At 36.4% G+C, this 17,013-nt stretch overlaps 3 protein-coding genes and 2 non-coding genes across 11 annotated transcripts in view; 3 read left to right on the top strand and 2 right to left on the bottom strand.

Moving 5' to 3' along the window:
- The window catches only part of LOC133663577 (protein NipSnap homolog 2-like), a 42,791-nt gene extending 34,013 nt beyond the window's left edge, over window positions 1–8,778 (top strand). Inside the window, exons 12-13 of the transcript XR_009828379.1 lie at window positions 4,397–4,451; window positions 8,680–8,778. The gene's annotated coding sequence lies outside the window, so the exon portion shown is untranslated. The remainder of the gene's footprint in view (window positions 1–4,396; window positions 4,452–8,679) is intronic.
- The window catches only part of LOC133663578 (phosphoserine phosphatase-like), a 20,708-nt gene extending 8,268 nt beyond the window's left edge, over window positions 1–12,440 (bottom strand). The window contains exon 1 of one of the 3 annotated variants that reach the window (XM_062068143.1): window positions 4,026–4,212. In XM_062068143.1, the coding sequence (XP_061924127.1) occupies window positions 4,026–4,117 (92 nt within the window). In that variant the 5' untranslated portion in view covers window positions 4,118–4,212. Of the gene's footprint in view, window positions 1–3,300; window positions 3,430–4,025; window positions 4,213–12,421 lie in introns of those variants that run through there. The other 2 variants (XM_062068145.1, XM_062068144.1) reach the window with 2 other exon arrangements.
- LOC133663576 (phosphorylase b kinase gamma catalytic chain, skeletal muscle/heart isoform-like) overlaps window positions 1–17,013 on the bottom strand; it is a 29,520-nt gene that overhangs the window by 587 nt on the left and 11,920 nt on the right. The window contains exons 7-10 of one of the 5 annotated variants that reach the window (XR_009828377.1): window positions 16,748–16,901; window positions 16,265–16,390; window positions 12,422–12,739; window positions 8,353–9,025 (exon numbers count right to left, since the gene is read on the bottom strand). Coding sequence is in view for 2 of the 5 variants with exons in the window: in XM_062068139.1 (XP_061924123.1) it covers window positions 12,473–12,739; window positions 16,265–16,390; window positions 16,748–16,901 (547 nt within the window). In the remaining 3 variants the exon portion in view is untranslated. Of the gene's footprint in view, window positions 1–8,352; window positions 9,026–11,825; window positions 12,740–16,264; window positions 16,391–16,747; window positions 16,902–17,013 lie in introns of those variants that run through there. The other 4 variants (XR_009828376.1, XR_009828378.1, XM_062068139.1 and 1 more) reach the window with 4 other exon arrangements.
- Window positions 4,206–4,332, top strand: LOC133664075 (small nucleolar RNA SNORA15). The gene has a single exon (XR_009828514.1). It is a non-coding gene; the product is annotated as a small nucleolar RNA SNORA15 (small nucleolar RNA).
- Window positions 4,483–4,613, top strand: LOC133664072 (small nucleolar RNA SNORA15). Its single transcript, XR_009828511.1, has one exon. It is a non-coding gene; the product is annotated as a small nucleolar RNA SNORA15 (small nucleolar RNA).

Raw genomic sequence — 17,013 nt, forward strand, 5'->3', positions numbered from 1 at the left:
ATTTTTTTTATTTTTTTATTTTTTATTTACATAGAAGAAAAAAAAAATACTTGAATTTCAGTGTTCCAGTGGCTATCCATTAGATGGCAGTATTGTCCTGTTTAACTTCTCCGTTCATGATGAGTATATCATTTCGGCCGCCATGTCTGTAATTTCCTCGTTCTTCTGCTTCGTCTCCTTGTTGTGTGCGCAGTTGTGCACTCTATAAAAGCCCTAGATGAGTGCTAACAGCTGGCTGGCAATTAGAGCGCTAATTGTGAGTTAGCAATTAGAGCGCCAATCGCTAGCTGGTAACTAAAGCTCTAATCACTAGCTATCAATTAGCGTCCTAATCGTTAGCTGGCATCTTTTGCCGCTAATCGCTCGCTAGCAATTAAAGTTCTAATCACTATTTGGCAATAAAAGCGACAATTGCTAGCCATCAATTAGGCCATCAATTAGGTTCTGATGCATTCATTATTGTCATTTGAGCATTTCAATCAAAGATGTACAGCAGAACCAAAGAATGTTGCATTTTTCAAGACACGGAAAAAAGGAAATAGATTAAAAAAACAACATGAACATTTTTTATTAAAAAAGGTAAAAAAAAAAATGTTTTAAGTAAAAATTTAATAAAATAGACCAGTGAAAGAGTTAGGCTAATTCGCACCAGCATTGAAAAGTATTTCCTTAAAATTAAATACTATAAATAGGCATTATATATCTTTATTATTTATACCTTTATTATTATATATGTTTTTTTATTTATTTTTATTTTATTGAGTTAGAATTAGAGCGCTAATCGCTAGCTGGCAACTGGAGGCCTAATCATTAGCTGGCAACTAGCGGCACTTACCCTAAGCTGACAACTAATGCCACTGATGGCAATCAGAGCGTTGATTGCGAGCTGGCAATTAGAGCGCTAAACACTAGCTGGCGATCAGATTGCTGGACGCTAACTGGCAATTAGAGCGCTCTTTGCAAGCTGGCAATTACAGTGCTAACCGCTAGCTGGCAATCAAAACTTTAATCACGAGCTCTAAGCTAACATGCTAATTGCTATTTGGCAACTAAAGCACTCATTGCTAGCTGGCAACTAGCATCCTAATCATTAGCTGACGCCGCTAAGTGCTATTTAGCAAATTTGCGCGTTAAGCACTATCTAAAAATATAGGCGCTAATCGCTGGCGGGCAATTTTAGTGCTAACTACAAGCTGATAATTTTAGTGCTAATTGCTAACTGACAATTTTGGCACTAACCGCTAACTGGCAATTTAACGCTAACTGGAAAACTTAACGCTAACCACGAGCTGGCAAATAGAGCGCTAATCGCTAGCTGGCAACTGGAGGCCTAATCATTAGTTGGCAACTAGCGGCACTTACCCTAAGCTGACAACTAATACCACTAATGGCAATCAGAGCGTTGATTGCGAGCTGGCAATTAGAGCGCTAAACACTAGCTGGCGATCAGATTGTTGGACGCTAACTGGCAATTAGAGCGCTCTTTGCAAGCTGGCAATTAGAGTGCTAACCGCTAGCTGGCAATCAAAGCTTTAATCACGAGCTCTAAGCTAACGTGCTAGTTGCTATTTGGCAACTAAAACACTAATTGCTAGCTGGCAACTAGCATCCTAATCATTAGCTGACGCCGCTAATCGCCAGCGCTAAGTGCTATTTAGCAAATTTGCGCGTTAAGCACTATCTAAAAATATAGGCGCTAATCGCTGGCGGGCAATTTTAGTGCTAACTACTAGCTGGTAATTTTAATGCTAATCGCTAACTGACAATTTTGGCACTAACCACTAACTGGCAATTTAACGCTAACTGGACATGTTAACGCTAACCACGAGCTGGCAAATAGAGCACTAATCGCTAGATGGCAATTAGAGCGCTCATAGCTAATTGGCACTTGGGCCACTAATCGCTAGTGTGAAGAATGTGTATATATATATATAATATATATATATATATATATATATATATATATATATATATATATATATATATATATGCAAGAGTTATTTATTTCTATTTATAGTCATATTTGAAAACAGCTAGTGTTTTTCCATTTGCTCTCTTTCTATTTGTCCGCAAGTAAACTGTGTGTGTTAACCTTGAAGACTTGGAATGTAGGATTTGGAGTACTCCCTTATCTCTTATCTTTAGTTGAACAATGAGCCTGTCTTCCCTTCTGGGGAGGGTGGGGGCTGTTTGCAGATTCAAGAAGTAGTCTCTTCCCGTTTGAATGTTAGAACAACTTGGGAAGCCGGCATGAATGTATTAGTCCAGGTTGTTCTCCTGCATTTATGTCATCTGAAAGAATTTGGGATTGACCAGTAATTTAGATTCCCTGGGAGGAATAACTGGTCTGACGCAACACCAGCTATCCTAAATGCTAATATAAATATAATAATATGATTATTTATTAATGTTTTTATTAAGGCTGTCAAATTTAACAGATTAACACACGTGATTAATCACACAAAATGATCCTATTATTTATATATCAACGCAGATTAATCACCTAATTTATTTTGACCCCACATGCTCCTTTACTTTGAAAAAGGGACAAGCGGTAGAAAATGGATGGATGGTTACCTTAAAGTTCAGCGATCAAGTCAATGCATACATCAGTACAAATATTATTTAAATACATTACTGTGATTAATCACAATTGAAAAGTGTGATTAGTCTGATTTTAAAATGTAATAATTTCCCATTTGTTTTGACATGGTGGTGTCAGGGTGCCCATGCCACTGCCTGTTCAAAACTACACCATGGTGTCAATGTATATTTAATGACTTTAATCAAATTAAACGGTGGGAGGAATTTTAAAACATCTTTTAAAAACTGACCAGAGTCTACACCCCTCTCTCTCTCTCTCTCAGTCAGCTGGGATAGGCTCCAGCCATACTATATGAAGCCAAGGACCCCAGTGAAGCGGCACAACAACAACAAATACCCACAATGCATTGCACAGTGCGGACTCTCTGTGCAAAATATCCGAGGGGCCAAGGTGGACATCGTCGGACTGTATTGCGTCACCCCACGATCACGCCGAGCTCGCATCCGCCGGGGTAGCGAAAATAAACTCGAGGAAGAAAAAAAACACAAGATATGGTCCTAATTAACGACCGGCGTCGACTAATCTCAAACCGTAAACCGTCATTCACTGCTGCAAAACAGCTGACATCGGCCAAAATTACAGATAAGCGATTAAAAAAAGCTAGTTTTCACCTCCACCAGCTGTTAACGGGGCGAAACCACACAGAGACAAGGATGGAATTATAGGAGAAATACATAAAAAATTATAATACTTACAGAAGCGGGTAGCGAAAATTAAAAAAACAAACAAAAAGGCACTAGCGGTAGGAGTTGTACATTAGCCGTACAGAAGCAGACATCAGATTGATGGGGAAATGTGAAAAGATGCTCAGCCAATCACAGCAAAGCCGGTGAAGGACCGCCCCCTATCATGCTGTGTGACGTCAGAGCGTGCGGCCAATCACGTATCAGCTTGTTGTCTGCGTTGCCAGACGTGAGCGTTTTCGTGTGGTAGAATTCACCCTCTGTATTAAAACCAACACCGCATTGTATGACAATTCCCTTAAAATTCCCTTATCAATACATGGTAACTATGACACTCAAACTTTATACATTATCCTACCTTTCTCTTTACAGCCAGTCGCAGCTTTTTTTTTTTTTTTTCAAAACCGCGCTTAGTTTTTTTTTTGTTTTTTTTATAAGCAAAACTGCATTACAGGTTAAACTAGTCATGTTTGACGTCAAATCAGGTATTTACGACAACTTTCCCCTCCCAGTACGATCATTTAGAGCTTCTAGTGCGATAATATGTCCTTTTTGCATCTGGCAACGGTGGCCAGCCCCTCTAACGGACTCGCTCGCCCATTAAAAGAGTCAGGAGGAGAGCGGAGAGTAAAAGAAGAGGAAGAAGGAGGAAAAGAGCTCAGGTTTGTATTAAATCTTTACATTCGTTCAAAAACCGTCCCAAAGTGTGAGATTTGTCGGGCAGGGGGAATTGTTACCTTTTATTTCCGGTGAGCTCGGACTCGTGATAGCACGTGCTACTTGCCACGTGGCTCCAACCTGGCCCCACGTGCAAGCCCGAACACGCCATAAAAATAATCGAATATTACGAATATTAAAATGTTTAAAAAAAAGGAGTTGCCGTGTTAACTGATAACTTTGGCTTGACGTGTTCGAACGCATGGACGAATTCTGACTTACTGGTGGAAGTAGTAAAGTCGGCCAGACACCATGCTACATTAAATACACACTGACGTCATGATATTGGCCATCACGTGGTTTATTGTGACGTCAGAGTGAAGACATTGAAGTTACTACTGTCGTTAAATATGGTGTAACATGGTTTTTGTGTGCTTATTTTGTGATCAAGGTTGTGGACCAACATCAGCCTGGGAGGACACACGATTAGGTACACCCAATATAAGGTATTGCATAATAGTAAAGAAGTAAAGGACTGCATGGATGAATTCTGTTCCAACTCAGTGGTGGACACAGCCAGACACCATGCAAGAGTATTTCTCACTTTCTATGAAAAAATAATGGATGTGCTGTGCTCGGCTTCATCCTGCGTAGAAATGAGGACAATTTCTCCACACTTGATCTGTTCTGTTAGTGGTACTTTTCGGTTTTAAATACTGTACGGCAAATGTGCTAAAAGAATATGTATGATGTGCATAGGGATGATGTTTGATAAGAAATTATTGAGTTCGAATCCTCTTATGGAACCGATTCCTTATCGATTCCAGATAGGTTGTTGTATATGGAAAAAGACACAATATTTGGTTTAACGAAAGCTCACTTTTATTTTATAAGAAAAAAATAAAATAAATAAATATTGACTGTTACCCCCCTAAAAATATATATATATATTGACTGTTGTTACCCAAAGTATATTAAGTGGGATTTTTCAGAAAAACAAATATATACAGTAACACAAAAACAACCTGTCTCTGTGATCACTATAGGTGTATAAATAATAATATAGTGTTAAATAAAATCAGTCCCTTGGGCACAAAACTGAAAATAATACAGCTCTCCAAAAAGTGCACTTCTGCTGCTATTGGAACATACTAACTACACACACTAAGAACATCACAGTCATCAATCAACAATTCTTCTTCCAAAAAATTATTTCGATGGTGGAAATACACGATCGGCAGCCATTTTAAGTCCTCAAAACATCCATTGAAACAGTGCACAGAAATAGTTTTTCAATAAACATCTTAGTATCAAACTTAACCACTTTCCACTTTAATATTAAGTTACATAAACAAGTTACACCGTTTACTTACAGACTTATCTTTTCCAAGGCTTGTAAGAGCTAACACAACTTGTCTACTTCTCAATTGTCTCGTGAACCGAACTGACGTCGCCAACCCGGAAGTGCCCAAACTAATGACGCGTAGTATTTTCATATCGCCACAAGGTGTCAGTAAGAGTCTACAATCAAATGGGCATAATATATGCTCTGTGGGACGGGATTCGTTCCCAGGGATTCAAATAAATAACCAACTCTTTTTCTAGCCTATAGTGGCCTCGATAACGGGAACCGGTTCTCAAAAAGGGATTCGAGTCCATAGAATCGGTTCTATTCTTATCGAACAACCGGGAGAACCGGTTTTAAACATCATCCCCAGATGTGCATTTATTTGTCTTTACATGTAACTATTTTAAAGGGGAACTGCACTTTATTTTTTTTGCTTATCATTCACAATTCTAATGTAAGACAAGAACACATGTTTCTTTTTTTATACATTCTATATCATAAATTAAGGTTAAAAAAAGTCAGCTAACAATTGAGTCAATGAGTCGCTCTATTCCGCCTAGTACGCGCCTTAAAAACTGTTTTATATACTGTACGTTGTATATATTGTTTTTCAAATCATCTGACATGTATATTGTGTATATGTACACAATTTATCAATTTTTTAACGTAATATTTTATATACATGTTACAGGTTATATGTCTTTTATTATTGAATGTATTATTGGGGTGAATATTTAATGGACCACAATGGAAATAAGCCTTTTGGCTTTTTGTGCCATACATTTGCCTTTTAAAGCATTATGGATTCAATTATTTAAGATGTCAAACTTATCAATCAATGTAAGTAAGTATATATGTAATATATACATATTTTGTTCATTTTAAGCATACGTCGGCGCATTAATTGCGCACACACACCACAATGTTCGCTTTTTCTATGTAATATATACCTATTTTGCTCATTTAAAGCATACGTCTGCATATTAATTGCACACACACACCACAATTTTCGCTTCTTCCCTTCAACAACACTGACTACTACTCATGGCAACCTGAATGAGAGACATTGGACATAAAACAATCACTTACTGTACAATGGGTGCTCTCACTGGGATGACTGATGGGATGTTTATCTTCCTGTTAAAATGAAGAATTATTCATAATCCTCATGATGGGTTGGCTACCAAAGTTGACCAACTTCTCGATATATGTCCACAATCTTCTGCAATCCAGGCGAGAGGCATGATTTATAATCTAGAATTAACTTTCACCAACTCAGAGGCGATGCAGCAGCTTAGCATGTCAATATAGTGGCATAAGCTGGTTAGCTATAATAACAATATTGCTAATGCTTGGTTAATATTCAGGTCACAAGACGTAAAAAGAGTATTGTTGGTGCTTTTTGGATTTTTTTAGTTTAATGGCCGCAATGGTTCTCATTAGCTGAATTTTATTTACGAGTGAGAATGCATACAAAAAAAAAGTATCTTGTAAGGACTGTGAATGACAAGGAAAATTACAAAAAAAGCGCAATTCCCTCTAAATAAACATTTGTTTATTAGGTTTTAGACATAAAGATAGCCAAAAGTGCATCAAATATTGTTTCCCCCCAACAAGTAAAAAAAAAAAAAAGACTAAATAAATACAGAAGAAACCAGACAGCTGCAGTCCTGAATGACCCCAGTGAGATACGACCAACAAGCACAAAAGGGCTCATCAACCACCCACATTTCAATTGTTTCAATCTGGGTTAATTTGGAGATCAGTTTCTCCTACTTATTTTAGAAAGGCACCTCACAGTTCTTGAAACTTTGCAGAACAACCATTCAATGTCAGCCTAATCTTTGTCATTTTGAGAAAATAAAGAACATCTTTAATCCAGTGTTGCCTTCCAATTTAACTCAGAGTCTTCTAGCCAACCAAGTAGTGAATGCTACAAGATTCTTTTTTGGATTTGTTGAGGGTAGGTGACTGAGGTGCTACCCCAAATAGTCCACTTAGAGCAGGGGTTTTTAACCTTTTAGACCTCGGGGCCCAACTTTTCCACTACAGAGGGGCCATAGGTCTACTCAATTATTAACACTGAATATTCATTAATTATATCTAACCTACTTCTAATTTATAACTGTCAAATAATATGAAAGCATGTGTTTATCACAAAGAGTTTTATGAAGGCTTATGTCAGGCTGAGAACATAAATAATCAAATACACTGCAAAAGAACAGGCTCAAATAAACTGATGAAAAATAAATGTACATAGTTATGCAGTGCTAAAATAAAACAACTGAATTAATAATGTATGTTTCTTCACTAAAATGTCAAAGTCCTTTTTGTGCATGAGAAACTTCTGACTTTGGCTTCAGACTGCTAAAATATATACATTGGAACAAAATTAATACTATAGTAATGTTTCTTTAATACACTGTCAATAAAATTTAAGTTAATTGAAAATATAGCTTCACCACTTAAATCAGCTATAGACTTCTTCTGCTTGTTTGATATTATCATTACTGCCACAAGTGGTGGAAACAGGTATTACACCTGAGTATGCTGCAGGCCATACAGACCACAGTTGGGAAACCGATATTTTTTGGCTTCCCAACAATGGGTAAAATAACACTGACTTAGAGGATTCGGTTTACCGTATAAGTCGCCGTTTTTTTTCATAGTTGTGCGACTTATGTGTGAAATTAACACATTACCGTAAAATATCAAATAATATTATTTAGCTCATTTACGTAAGAGACTAGAAGTAAAAGATTTCATGGGATTTAGCGATTAGGAGTGACAGATTGTTTGGTAAACGTATAGCATGTTCTATATGTTATAGTTATTTGAATGACTCTTACCATAATATGTTACGTTAACATACCAGGCACGTTCTCAGTTGGTTATTTATGCCTCATATAGCATACACTTATTCAGCCTGTTCACTATTCTTAAATTATTTTAAATTGCCTTTCAAATGTCTATTCTTGGCGTTGGGTTTTATGAAAAAAAATTCCCTCAAAAATGCGACTTATGTTTTTTTCCTTCTTTATTATGCATTTTCGGCTGGTGCGACTTATACTCTGAAAAATTCGGTACTCCTTTCGCCAGTGACCACAGACAAAAGTGTTCATGTTTGTCCAGGCAGGGCCAAAATATATATATATATTAAATTAGCTGGAGCCTGTTTACGCCATTAAGACAAAATAAATCAATCTCCCGCATACTGGGATTTTCAGTATGCGACCCTCTGTGGAAAATGTTTGGACACCTCTGTTCTATGGTGGCCATTCAGAGGCGTAATGGTGTATGTAATACTTGATTTATTTAAAACATCATGCATTATGTGTCACACATTGTGTTCTAGTCAAATTGTAATGTTTTTGTGTGTTCCACAGGGCTTCGGTGGGCATGAAGAACCTCAGGAGAATTAAAGACAAGTTCCAGGCTTCATCTTGTGCAGTAATATTTGAAAAGCAATAAAGTGTAACATCAACATTGCCATTGATTTCATTTATTTAAAAACAGTTTGAGCTTTGCGACACAAACGTGTTTTTTGATCAAGCCGAGTTGTGTTGCCATGGTTGGATCATGTTGCATGATAGGTGTCACAACATGTCCGCAGCTCGATTTGAGCGATGTTGAAGCAGCAGAATGGAGAGGAGGGCAACGTTTTCTATGCCCAGTGACTCATTCCTTCATGCTCTTTACACATTCTTTGTTGGCCGAATCAAACACGAGAAGCTAAAAGCGACCAAAATAGCAAGGAATAATAAAGCCTTTAATATTTGCCGTTAAGACGTTACATTTCATTTTCACATGATGATGGGTGTTAGGAGTTAAATGATTAATTGTGTGTGAATGACAGCCAAGTAAACCGTCCAAATATGGTTTTCCAAAACAAGTCTGATAAGATACAAGTTAAAACTAGCAAGACGAGTGGTGATCATGCTTTTGACAGGTCCCTATGCATTTCAGCAAATGGCACTTAATATTTACTACTCCGCATGAATTAAAAGGTAAAATGACACATCCAAATACAAGTGTTTCTACTTTTGAAAATCGTTTCTTATTGTGATTAAATCTAGGGGCATGACTGGTATTTTGGTAGTCTTAAATCAAGGGTTGGGTAATGTGACGGCCGGAAAAACAAGTTGAACAATTTCGTAGCACGTCTGTATGAAGGTTTGACGCAGTAAATGTAAGTGATGTTTTTGCATTTTGAATTTGTGAACACATTTTTTTTGTCATTGAAATAAACATAGTGAGCAAAATGTGTATTTAAAAATTCAGTGTGTAGAATTTGTTTAGAAAAAAAATCACTATGAAAATTCAGTTCAGAAATTTTCTATGTAAAAAAAAAAAATTCAGTGGAGAAATATTCGTTTTAAAACTTTAAAAGGGGAATTGCACTTTTTTTTGTGGAATTTTGCCTATTTTTACAAGACATGACAGATGTATTTTTTTGCAATGCATTCTAAATAGTAAATAAATGCGATCAAAAGTCTGCTTACAATGGAGCCTAAAGGAGCCGCTCTATTCTACCTACAAAGCCCATAAAAACACCTCCATAAGGACTTGTATACAAAATGTAAGTATATATCAGGGGTCGGTGAGCCGCATGCGGCTCTTTAGCGCCGCCCTAGTGGCTCTCTGGAGCTTTTTTTAAAAATGTATGAAAAATGGAAAAAGATGAGGGAAAAAAAATAAGTTTTTGTTCTAATATGGTTTCCGTAGGAGGACAAACATGACGCAAACCTCCCTAATTGTTATAATGCACACTGTTTATATTAAACATGCTTCACTGATTTGAGTATTTGGCGAGCGCCGTTTTGTCCTACTAATTTTGGCGGTCCTTGAACTCACCGTAGTTTGTTTACAAGTACAACTTTCTCCGACTTTCTAGGACATGTTTTATGCCACTTCTTTTTCTGTCTCATTTTGTCCACCAAACTTTTAACGTTGTGCATGAATACACAAAGGTGAGTTTTGTTGATGTTATTGACTTGTGTGGAGTGCTAATCGGGCATATTTGGCCACTGCATGACTGCAAGCTAATCGATGCTAACATGCTATTTAGGCTAGCTATATGTACATATTGCAGCATTATGCCTCATGTGTTTGAGCTCATTTAGTTTCCTTTAAGTCATCTTAATTCAATTCATAACTCATGACACACTATCTGTATGTAATATGGCTTTTAATTTTTTGCGGCTCCAGACAGATTTGTTTTTGTATTTTTGGCTCTTTCAACATTTTGGGTTGCCGACCCCTGGTCTATATGTAATGTAGTAACAGGCACATTTACAATAACATTTGATATTCATGTATTTTGATCATTTTAAGCATACGCGGCGCATTAATTAAAAAAATGCATCATGACGTTCACTTTTTCCCCCCCACTAAATCACTGATTATTACTCACTGCAGATTTTATGAGAGCCAACAAGCATAATAAAACATCTCTTACTGTACGATGTCTGCTGTCATTAGGATGCCGACTGCTGGGATGTTCATATATTGCCATTTACATAAAGAATGACTCATAATCCTCGTGAAGAAAAGAGGGGTGGAACCAAGCGTCCTTTCCTGTCATTTGCCATTTCCAAGGCTAAATTGGCTGTCAAAGTGTACCACCTTGTCGGATTACATCCTCATCCTTCTACTATCCAGGTGAGAGGCATGATTTATGATCTACAAATAAAGTTTGACGAACAAGGAAACAGCTCATCAGTCGATCATGTCAACATTGGCATGCAAGCTTGTGATCACGGCGCTGGTATAAATAGTTTGTCTGTGTTAGCGCTTATAATAACAATATCACTAATACTTGGTTAATATTCAACTCACGAAATGTAAATGGAGTACTTTTGGTGCTTTTTGGATGGTTATTTATTGGGTTTTATGAGCGGAATAGAGGACCGCCCAGTGCCTCCGCTGTAAGCGGACTAATATTTACGTTTATGAGTCCGATAATATCGGACTGCCGATATTATCGGCCGATAAATGCTTTAAAATGTAATATCGGAAATTATCGGTATCAGTTTCAAAAAGTACAATTTATTACTTTTTAAAACGCCGCTGTGTACATGGGCGTAGGGAGAAGTACAGAGTGCCAATAAACCTTATAAATATAGGTCACACTGACGGTGGCCGTATAAACAACTTTAACACGGTTACAAACAAGCGCCACACTGTGAACCCACACCAAACAAGAATGACAAACACATTTCGGGAGAACATCCGCACCGTAACACAACATAAACACAACAGAACAAATACACAGAACCCCTTGCAGCACTAACTCTTCCGGGACGCTACAATTATACACCCCCCGCTTCCCCCCCACCTCAACCTCCTCATGCTCTTTCAGGGAGAGCATGTCCCAAATTACAAGCTGCTGTTTTGAGGCATGTTAAAAAAAATAATGCACTTTGTGACTTCAATAATAAATATGGCAGTGCCATGTTGGCATTTTTTTCCATAACTTGAGTTGATTTATTTTGGAAAACCTTCTAACATTGTTTAATGCATCCAGCGGGGCGTCACAACAAAATTAGGCTTAACAATGTGTTAATTCTACGACTGTATATATCGGTATCGGTTGATATCGGAATCTGTAATTAAGAGTTGGAAAATATCGGCAAAAAAGCCATTATCGCACATCTCTATTTATGAGTTATAAAGTAAAAAAAATATATACATCTGTCGTCATGATCGTGAACAGCAAAATAAAAAAAGTGCAGTTCCCCTTTAAGACAGAAACAATCGATCTTGTCTCAGAAGCAGCCAATGAGGCGCTTCAGTCCTAATTTTCCCAGAAGTGGGTCTTGAGCTTTGAAGCAACAAATATTTCTGCACCAAATTTTAAAACACTACATTATAACATAATAATTTTTTAAACAATGAAATTGTCAGCCCAATTTGACGTAAAAAAAAAAAAATGTTGGAAAAAAAAAAAACGCAAAAAATTCAGTTACATAAATTTAGTGTTCAAAACCAGCTTTAGTAATGAAGACACAAATGATCCTCTTTACTTATGGGCGGGCAAGCTAGCGTGTCAGTTTGTTTTGTTAAATAAGTGACAGACATGAGTATTGTTTACCTATTGTTAGCCTCCTTAAGTGGTTGGTGCCTCACCGTTTTTTCCTCCACGTAAAATTCACACCAGCCGAGATGACCGTTTTGTCATCACCAGAGGGGATGGACAGGCCCGTCCGCCTCGGCCGCCATGGACAGCAGGATGGCCTTGGACGTGTTCTCGAAAAGAGCCGCTCGGTTCTGCGTCTGGCCCTTCTTGACCCAGTGGCCGTACATCTTGAAGGCGCACGCGTCGATGAGCTTGCGGATGGGCTTGAGCGCGTACGGGTCGCTCTTCATCACCTCCTTGGTGACGGGCTTGGCTCTGCGGTAGTTGCAGTAGATGCGCATGGTGGCCAGCACCGTCATGCAGATGACCTGATGGACAAAGTGAGAGTTGAAGGTGTCGCAACCGTTTCGCACTAAAAATTCAAAGCAGGCGAGGGCCATTTGGACCATTTTCATTTTCAAAAACAATACAATATGTAGAATTTTTTTAAAGCTTTAGGGCTCCCTCAAATTCTAAAAAAATTTAAATTAAGTCTTACATGTCCTGTGTAGGGATGTCCGATAATGGCTTTTTGCCGATATCCGATATTCCAATATTGTCCAACTCTTTAATTACCGATACCGATATCAACCGATATATACAGTCGTGGAATTAACACATTATTATGTCTAATTTGGACAACCAGGTATGGTGAAGATAAGGTACTTTTTAAAAAAAATTATAAAATAAAATAAGAGAAATAAATTAAAAACATTTTCTTGAATAAAAAAGAAAGTAAAACAATATAAAATCAGTTACATAGAAACTAGTAATTAATGAAAATGAGTAACATTAACTGTTAAAGGTTAGTACTATTAGTGGACCAGCAGCACGCACAATCATGTGTGCTTACGGACTGTATCCCTGCAGACTGTATTGATATATATTGATATATAATGTAGGAACCAGAATATTAATAACAGAAAGAAACAACCCTTTTGTGTGAATGAGGAGGGAGGTTTTTTGGGTTGGTGTATTAATTGTAAGTGTATCTTGTGTTTTTTATGTTGATTTAATTTAAAAAAAAAACGATACCGATAATAAAAAAACCGATACCGATAATTTCCGATATTACATTTTAACGCATTTATCGGCCGATAATATCGGCAGGCCGATATTATCGGGCTTCCCTAGTACTGTGTATATTTTTTTCCCCCTCAATGCTTGAATCTCTATAGCACGAGTGTCAAACTCATTTCAGATCCGGGGCCACATAGAGAAAAATCTACTCCCAAGTGGGCCGGACTGGTAAAATCACGGCACGATAACTTAAAAATAAAGACAGCTACAGATTGTTTTCTTTGTTTAAAAATAGAACAAGCACATTCTGAAAATGTACAAATCATGTTTTGTTTTTTACACTTACATGTTGCGGTTAATAGTATTCTATCTTTATTTGTCGTTATTTATACTTTCTGAATAAATGATGTGATAATGTTCATCAGTTAACTCATTGGTGTTACTTTTCAATCTATCAAGATAAAAAAATAATACAAAAATCAAATTACAGGTTGTTATTTATGTTGTTTGCTCATTTTCCTTGACTGGTGCACTAACATGTGGTTTATTTTTTGTACATATGTAGCATCATCTACAGAGATACAAATAATTGCTATTGCGACATCTAGTGGACACATTTAGAACAGCTGTTTCTTACATTCAAAAATTTCGGCTCATTTTTATACTTAGCAAACTCATCCCGCGGGCCGGATAAAACCTGTTTGCGGCCCTGATCCGGCCCGCGGGCCGTATGTTTGACACCCCTGCTCTAGATCAACTTCCGATCTGTCGATATACATTTTCAGTAATTGGAGCCTTAAATAGGTCAATAATTCATAACAACATTGATTTTGATTCATTGCTATTTTTTTTTTTTACAAAGACAGTTAAAAAAAAATATTAAAAAATATTTTTTATTGTTTTACTTTACTACATTAAATCTCTAAAACGGCACCCGTGCTCTAGATTAACTTCCAATCTGTCGATATAAAGTTTTCGTAATTGGAGCCTTAAATAGGTCAATAATTCATAACATTGGTTTTGATTCATTGCCTTTTTTTTTTAACAGACAGTTAAAAAAAAAAAATATATATTTTTAATTGTTTAACTTTACTACATTAAATCTCTAGATCAACTTTAGATCTTTTGATATAAAGTTTTACATTTATTGTTATGTTTTATGCTGTTTTTGTTAAAGAAAACCCTTTTTTATGGCAAAAACACAAATATCCTCCTCCAAAGTAAAGTATTTGATGTGATGTTATTGTAGCCTTAAATAGGTCAATAATTCATAACATTGCATTTGATTCTTTTTTTTTTTTAAACCATGACAGTTAAACAAAAAAAACTAATATTTTCAGAAATCCAAACAGATCCGACTCATAAAAATGTTGTAAAAAAGTAATACTTTATTTATTTTTTTACTTTTAACCTTGAATCTCTAGATCAACATTAGATCTGTCAATTATAGTTTTTTTTGTTTGTTTTTATGCTATTTTTGTCATAGAAAACAGTTTTATTTTATGGAAAACACACAAAATAGGCGACATTTTTCCCAAAAAAATATCAGTGGAATATTTGATGTGAAGTAATTGGAGCCCTAAATGGGTCAATAATTCATAACAGCATTGCTTTTGATTCATTATACATTTTTGAACAATCCCACAAAAGTTATACTTTTTTTTTTTTTTTAACTTTCAACCTTATATCTCCAGATCTATCCGTCGATTATAGGTTCCAATTATATTTTTTTGTTTATTTTATGCCGTTTTTGTCATTAAATTTATTTTATTTTATGGCAAATCTACAAAATATGCAAAATCCCCCCCCCGCCCCCCAAAAAAAATAACGTAAGTAGAATATTTAATGTGAAGTAAAAATAGAGCCTTAAAAAGGTAAATAATTAATAACAACATTCATTTGGATTAATTTTTATTTTTCTTAACAGACAATTTAAAAAAAAATCACACTATAATACTCAAGGATACTAAAGGGCCCCTATAAAAGTGTTAAAAATAGGTCATACATTATTGTTTTTACTTTTCAACACTAAAGTCTCTAGATCAACTTTAGATCTCTCCGTTGATTATACATTTTCATTAATTTTATGTTTACTTTTATGCTGTTTTTGTAACAGAAAACTGTTTTATTCTATGGCAAACACAAAATATGCAATATTTTTCTCCCAAAAATATTTTTAAGTTGAATATTTGATGTGATTAGAGCCTTAAATAGGCGAATAATTCATAACGTAAATTTTGATCATTATTAATTTTTGAACAATTAAAGTTTTTAAAAATGAAATCCCACTAAGATTCTCAGGGAACCAAAAAAAGTAAGTCATACATTTTTAATTTTTATTATTTTCTTTCTACGCCAAAGTCTCTAGATCAACTTCAGATTTATCCGTCAATTATATGTTGTTGTTTTTTTAAAGTGTGTTTCTTTAATGCCGTTTTTGTCATAGAAAACGTTTTTTTATGGCAAACACACAAAATATGCAATATTTTCCCTCAAAAATATTTCAAAGTTGAATATTCGCTGTGAAGTAATTAAAGCCTTCAATGGGTCAACAATTCATAACATTGATTTTGATTCATTATTATTTTTTGAAAAAAAAAAAAATCCTACGTGGCAACTTTGTGTTATTAGAGTCGACTTTTTCTTGTTACATTTCACCTCTTTGCTCTTTTATTCCACATTTTTTTTCCTGTAATAGCATTTTTTAGAATGTGCCCCTTAAAAAGTTAGTTGCGGGTTGGAAATGGGCCCCGGGAGCCACTTTGGACTGTTCTGCAGTCATTCAAAAGTTTGTTTGACATTTGAGCAGGTGTTTAAGGGTATTTCAATCTTACCTTGAACTTCCTGTATGGACTGAACTGTCTGACTTCGTGCACGACATACTGGGAGAAGAAGGGATGATTGAGCGCGTCGATGACCGAGTAACGCTTCCTGGGGTCCACCACAAGCATCCGAGAGATCTGACAAAACACGGGAAAGAGTTGATCACTCTTCTGTCATTTCCACCGGGTAATACAGTAGGTAAGGTTGTATTTTTTTGCCTAATTTCTGTGAGAATCCTGCATGTGACTCAAGGTTCAACTTTATTGTCAATTCTCAACATGTACAAGACATACGAATATAAATTTAAATTTCAGCATTGGCGCATTAAGGAGTGGGACTATCCAGGACTAGCTGCAGTGTTCTAAAACAACCACCGGGTATCAGCGGTTTCTTTTTTCAGACTTTTAGACGCTTATAGTGAAGGATGAGGCAAAAACACAACCTTACCGACTGTACTGGGAACAGAAAAAGCAAATATATAATGGATGCCCAACCAAATCCTTGACAGTGTCTGAGCGGTCTTCCCACTCGGGCGATGAGAAGTCGTAACTCCCGGCTAAGATCATACGCAGCATCAGCATCTGTTTCCTGTGCCAGAAGGGCGGCGAGCCGGCCAGGAGTGTGTACATGATCACCCCAGCGCTCCATCTAACCAGACAGAAATGGCCGTGTCAGCATGTATTTATGACATATCATTTACACCAATAAACACACTTTGCCAGGGATGTCAACTTGTTTAGCACAGGCTGCCTTTTACTGT

Source organism: Entelurus aequoreus, linkage group LG13 (assembly GCF_033978785.1).
Source record: "Entelurus aequoreus isolate RoL-2023_Sb linkage group LG13, RoL_Eaeq_v1.1, whole genome shotgun sequence".
Taxonomy (NCBI): Eukaryota; Metazoa; Chordata; class Actinopteri; order Syngnathiformes; family Syngnathidae; genus Entelurus; species Entelurus aequoreus.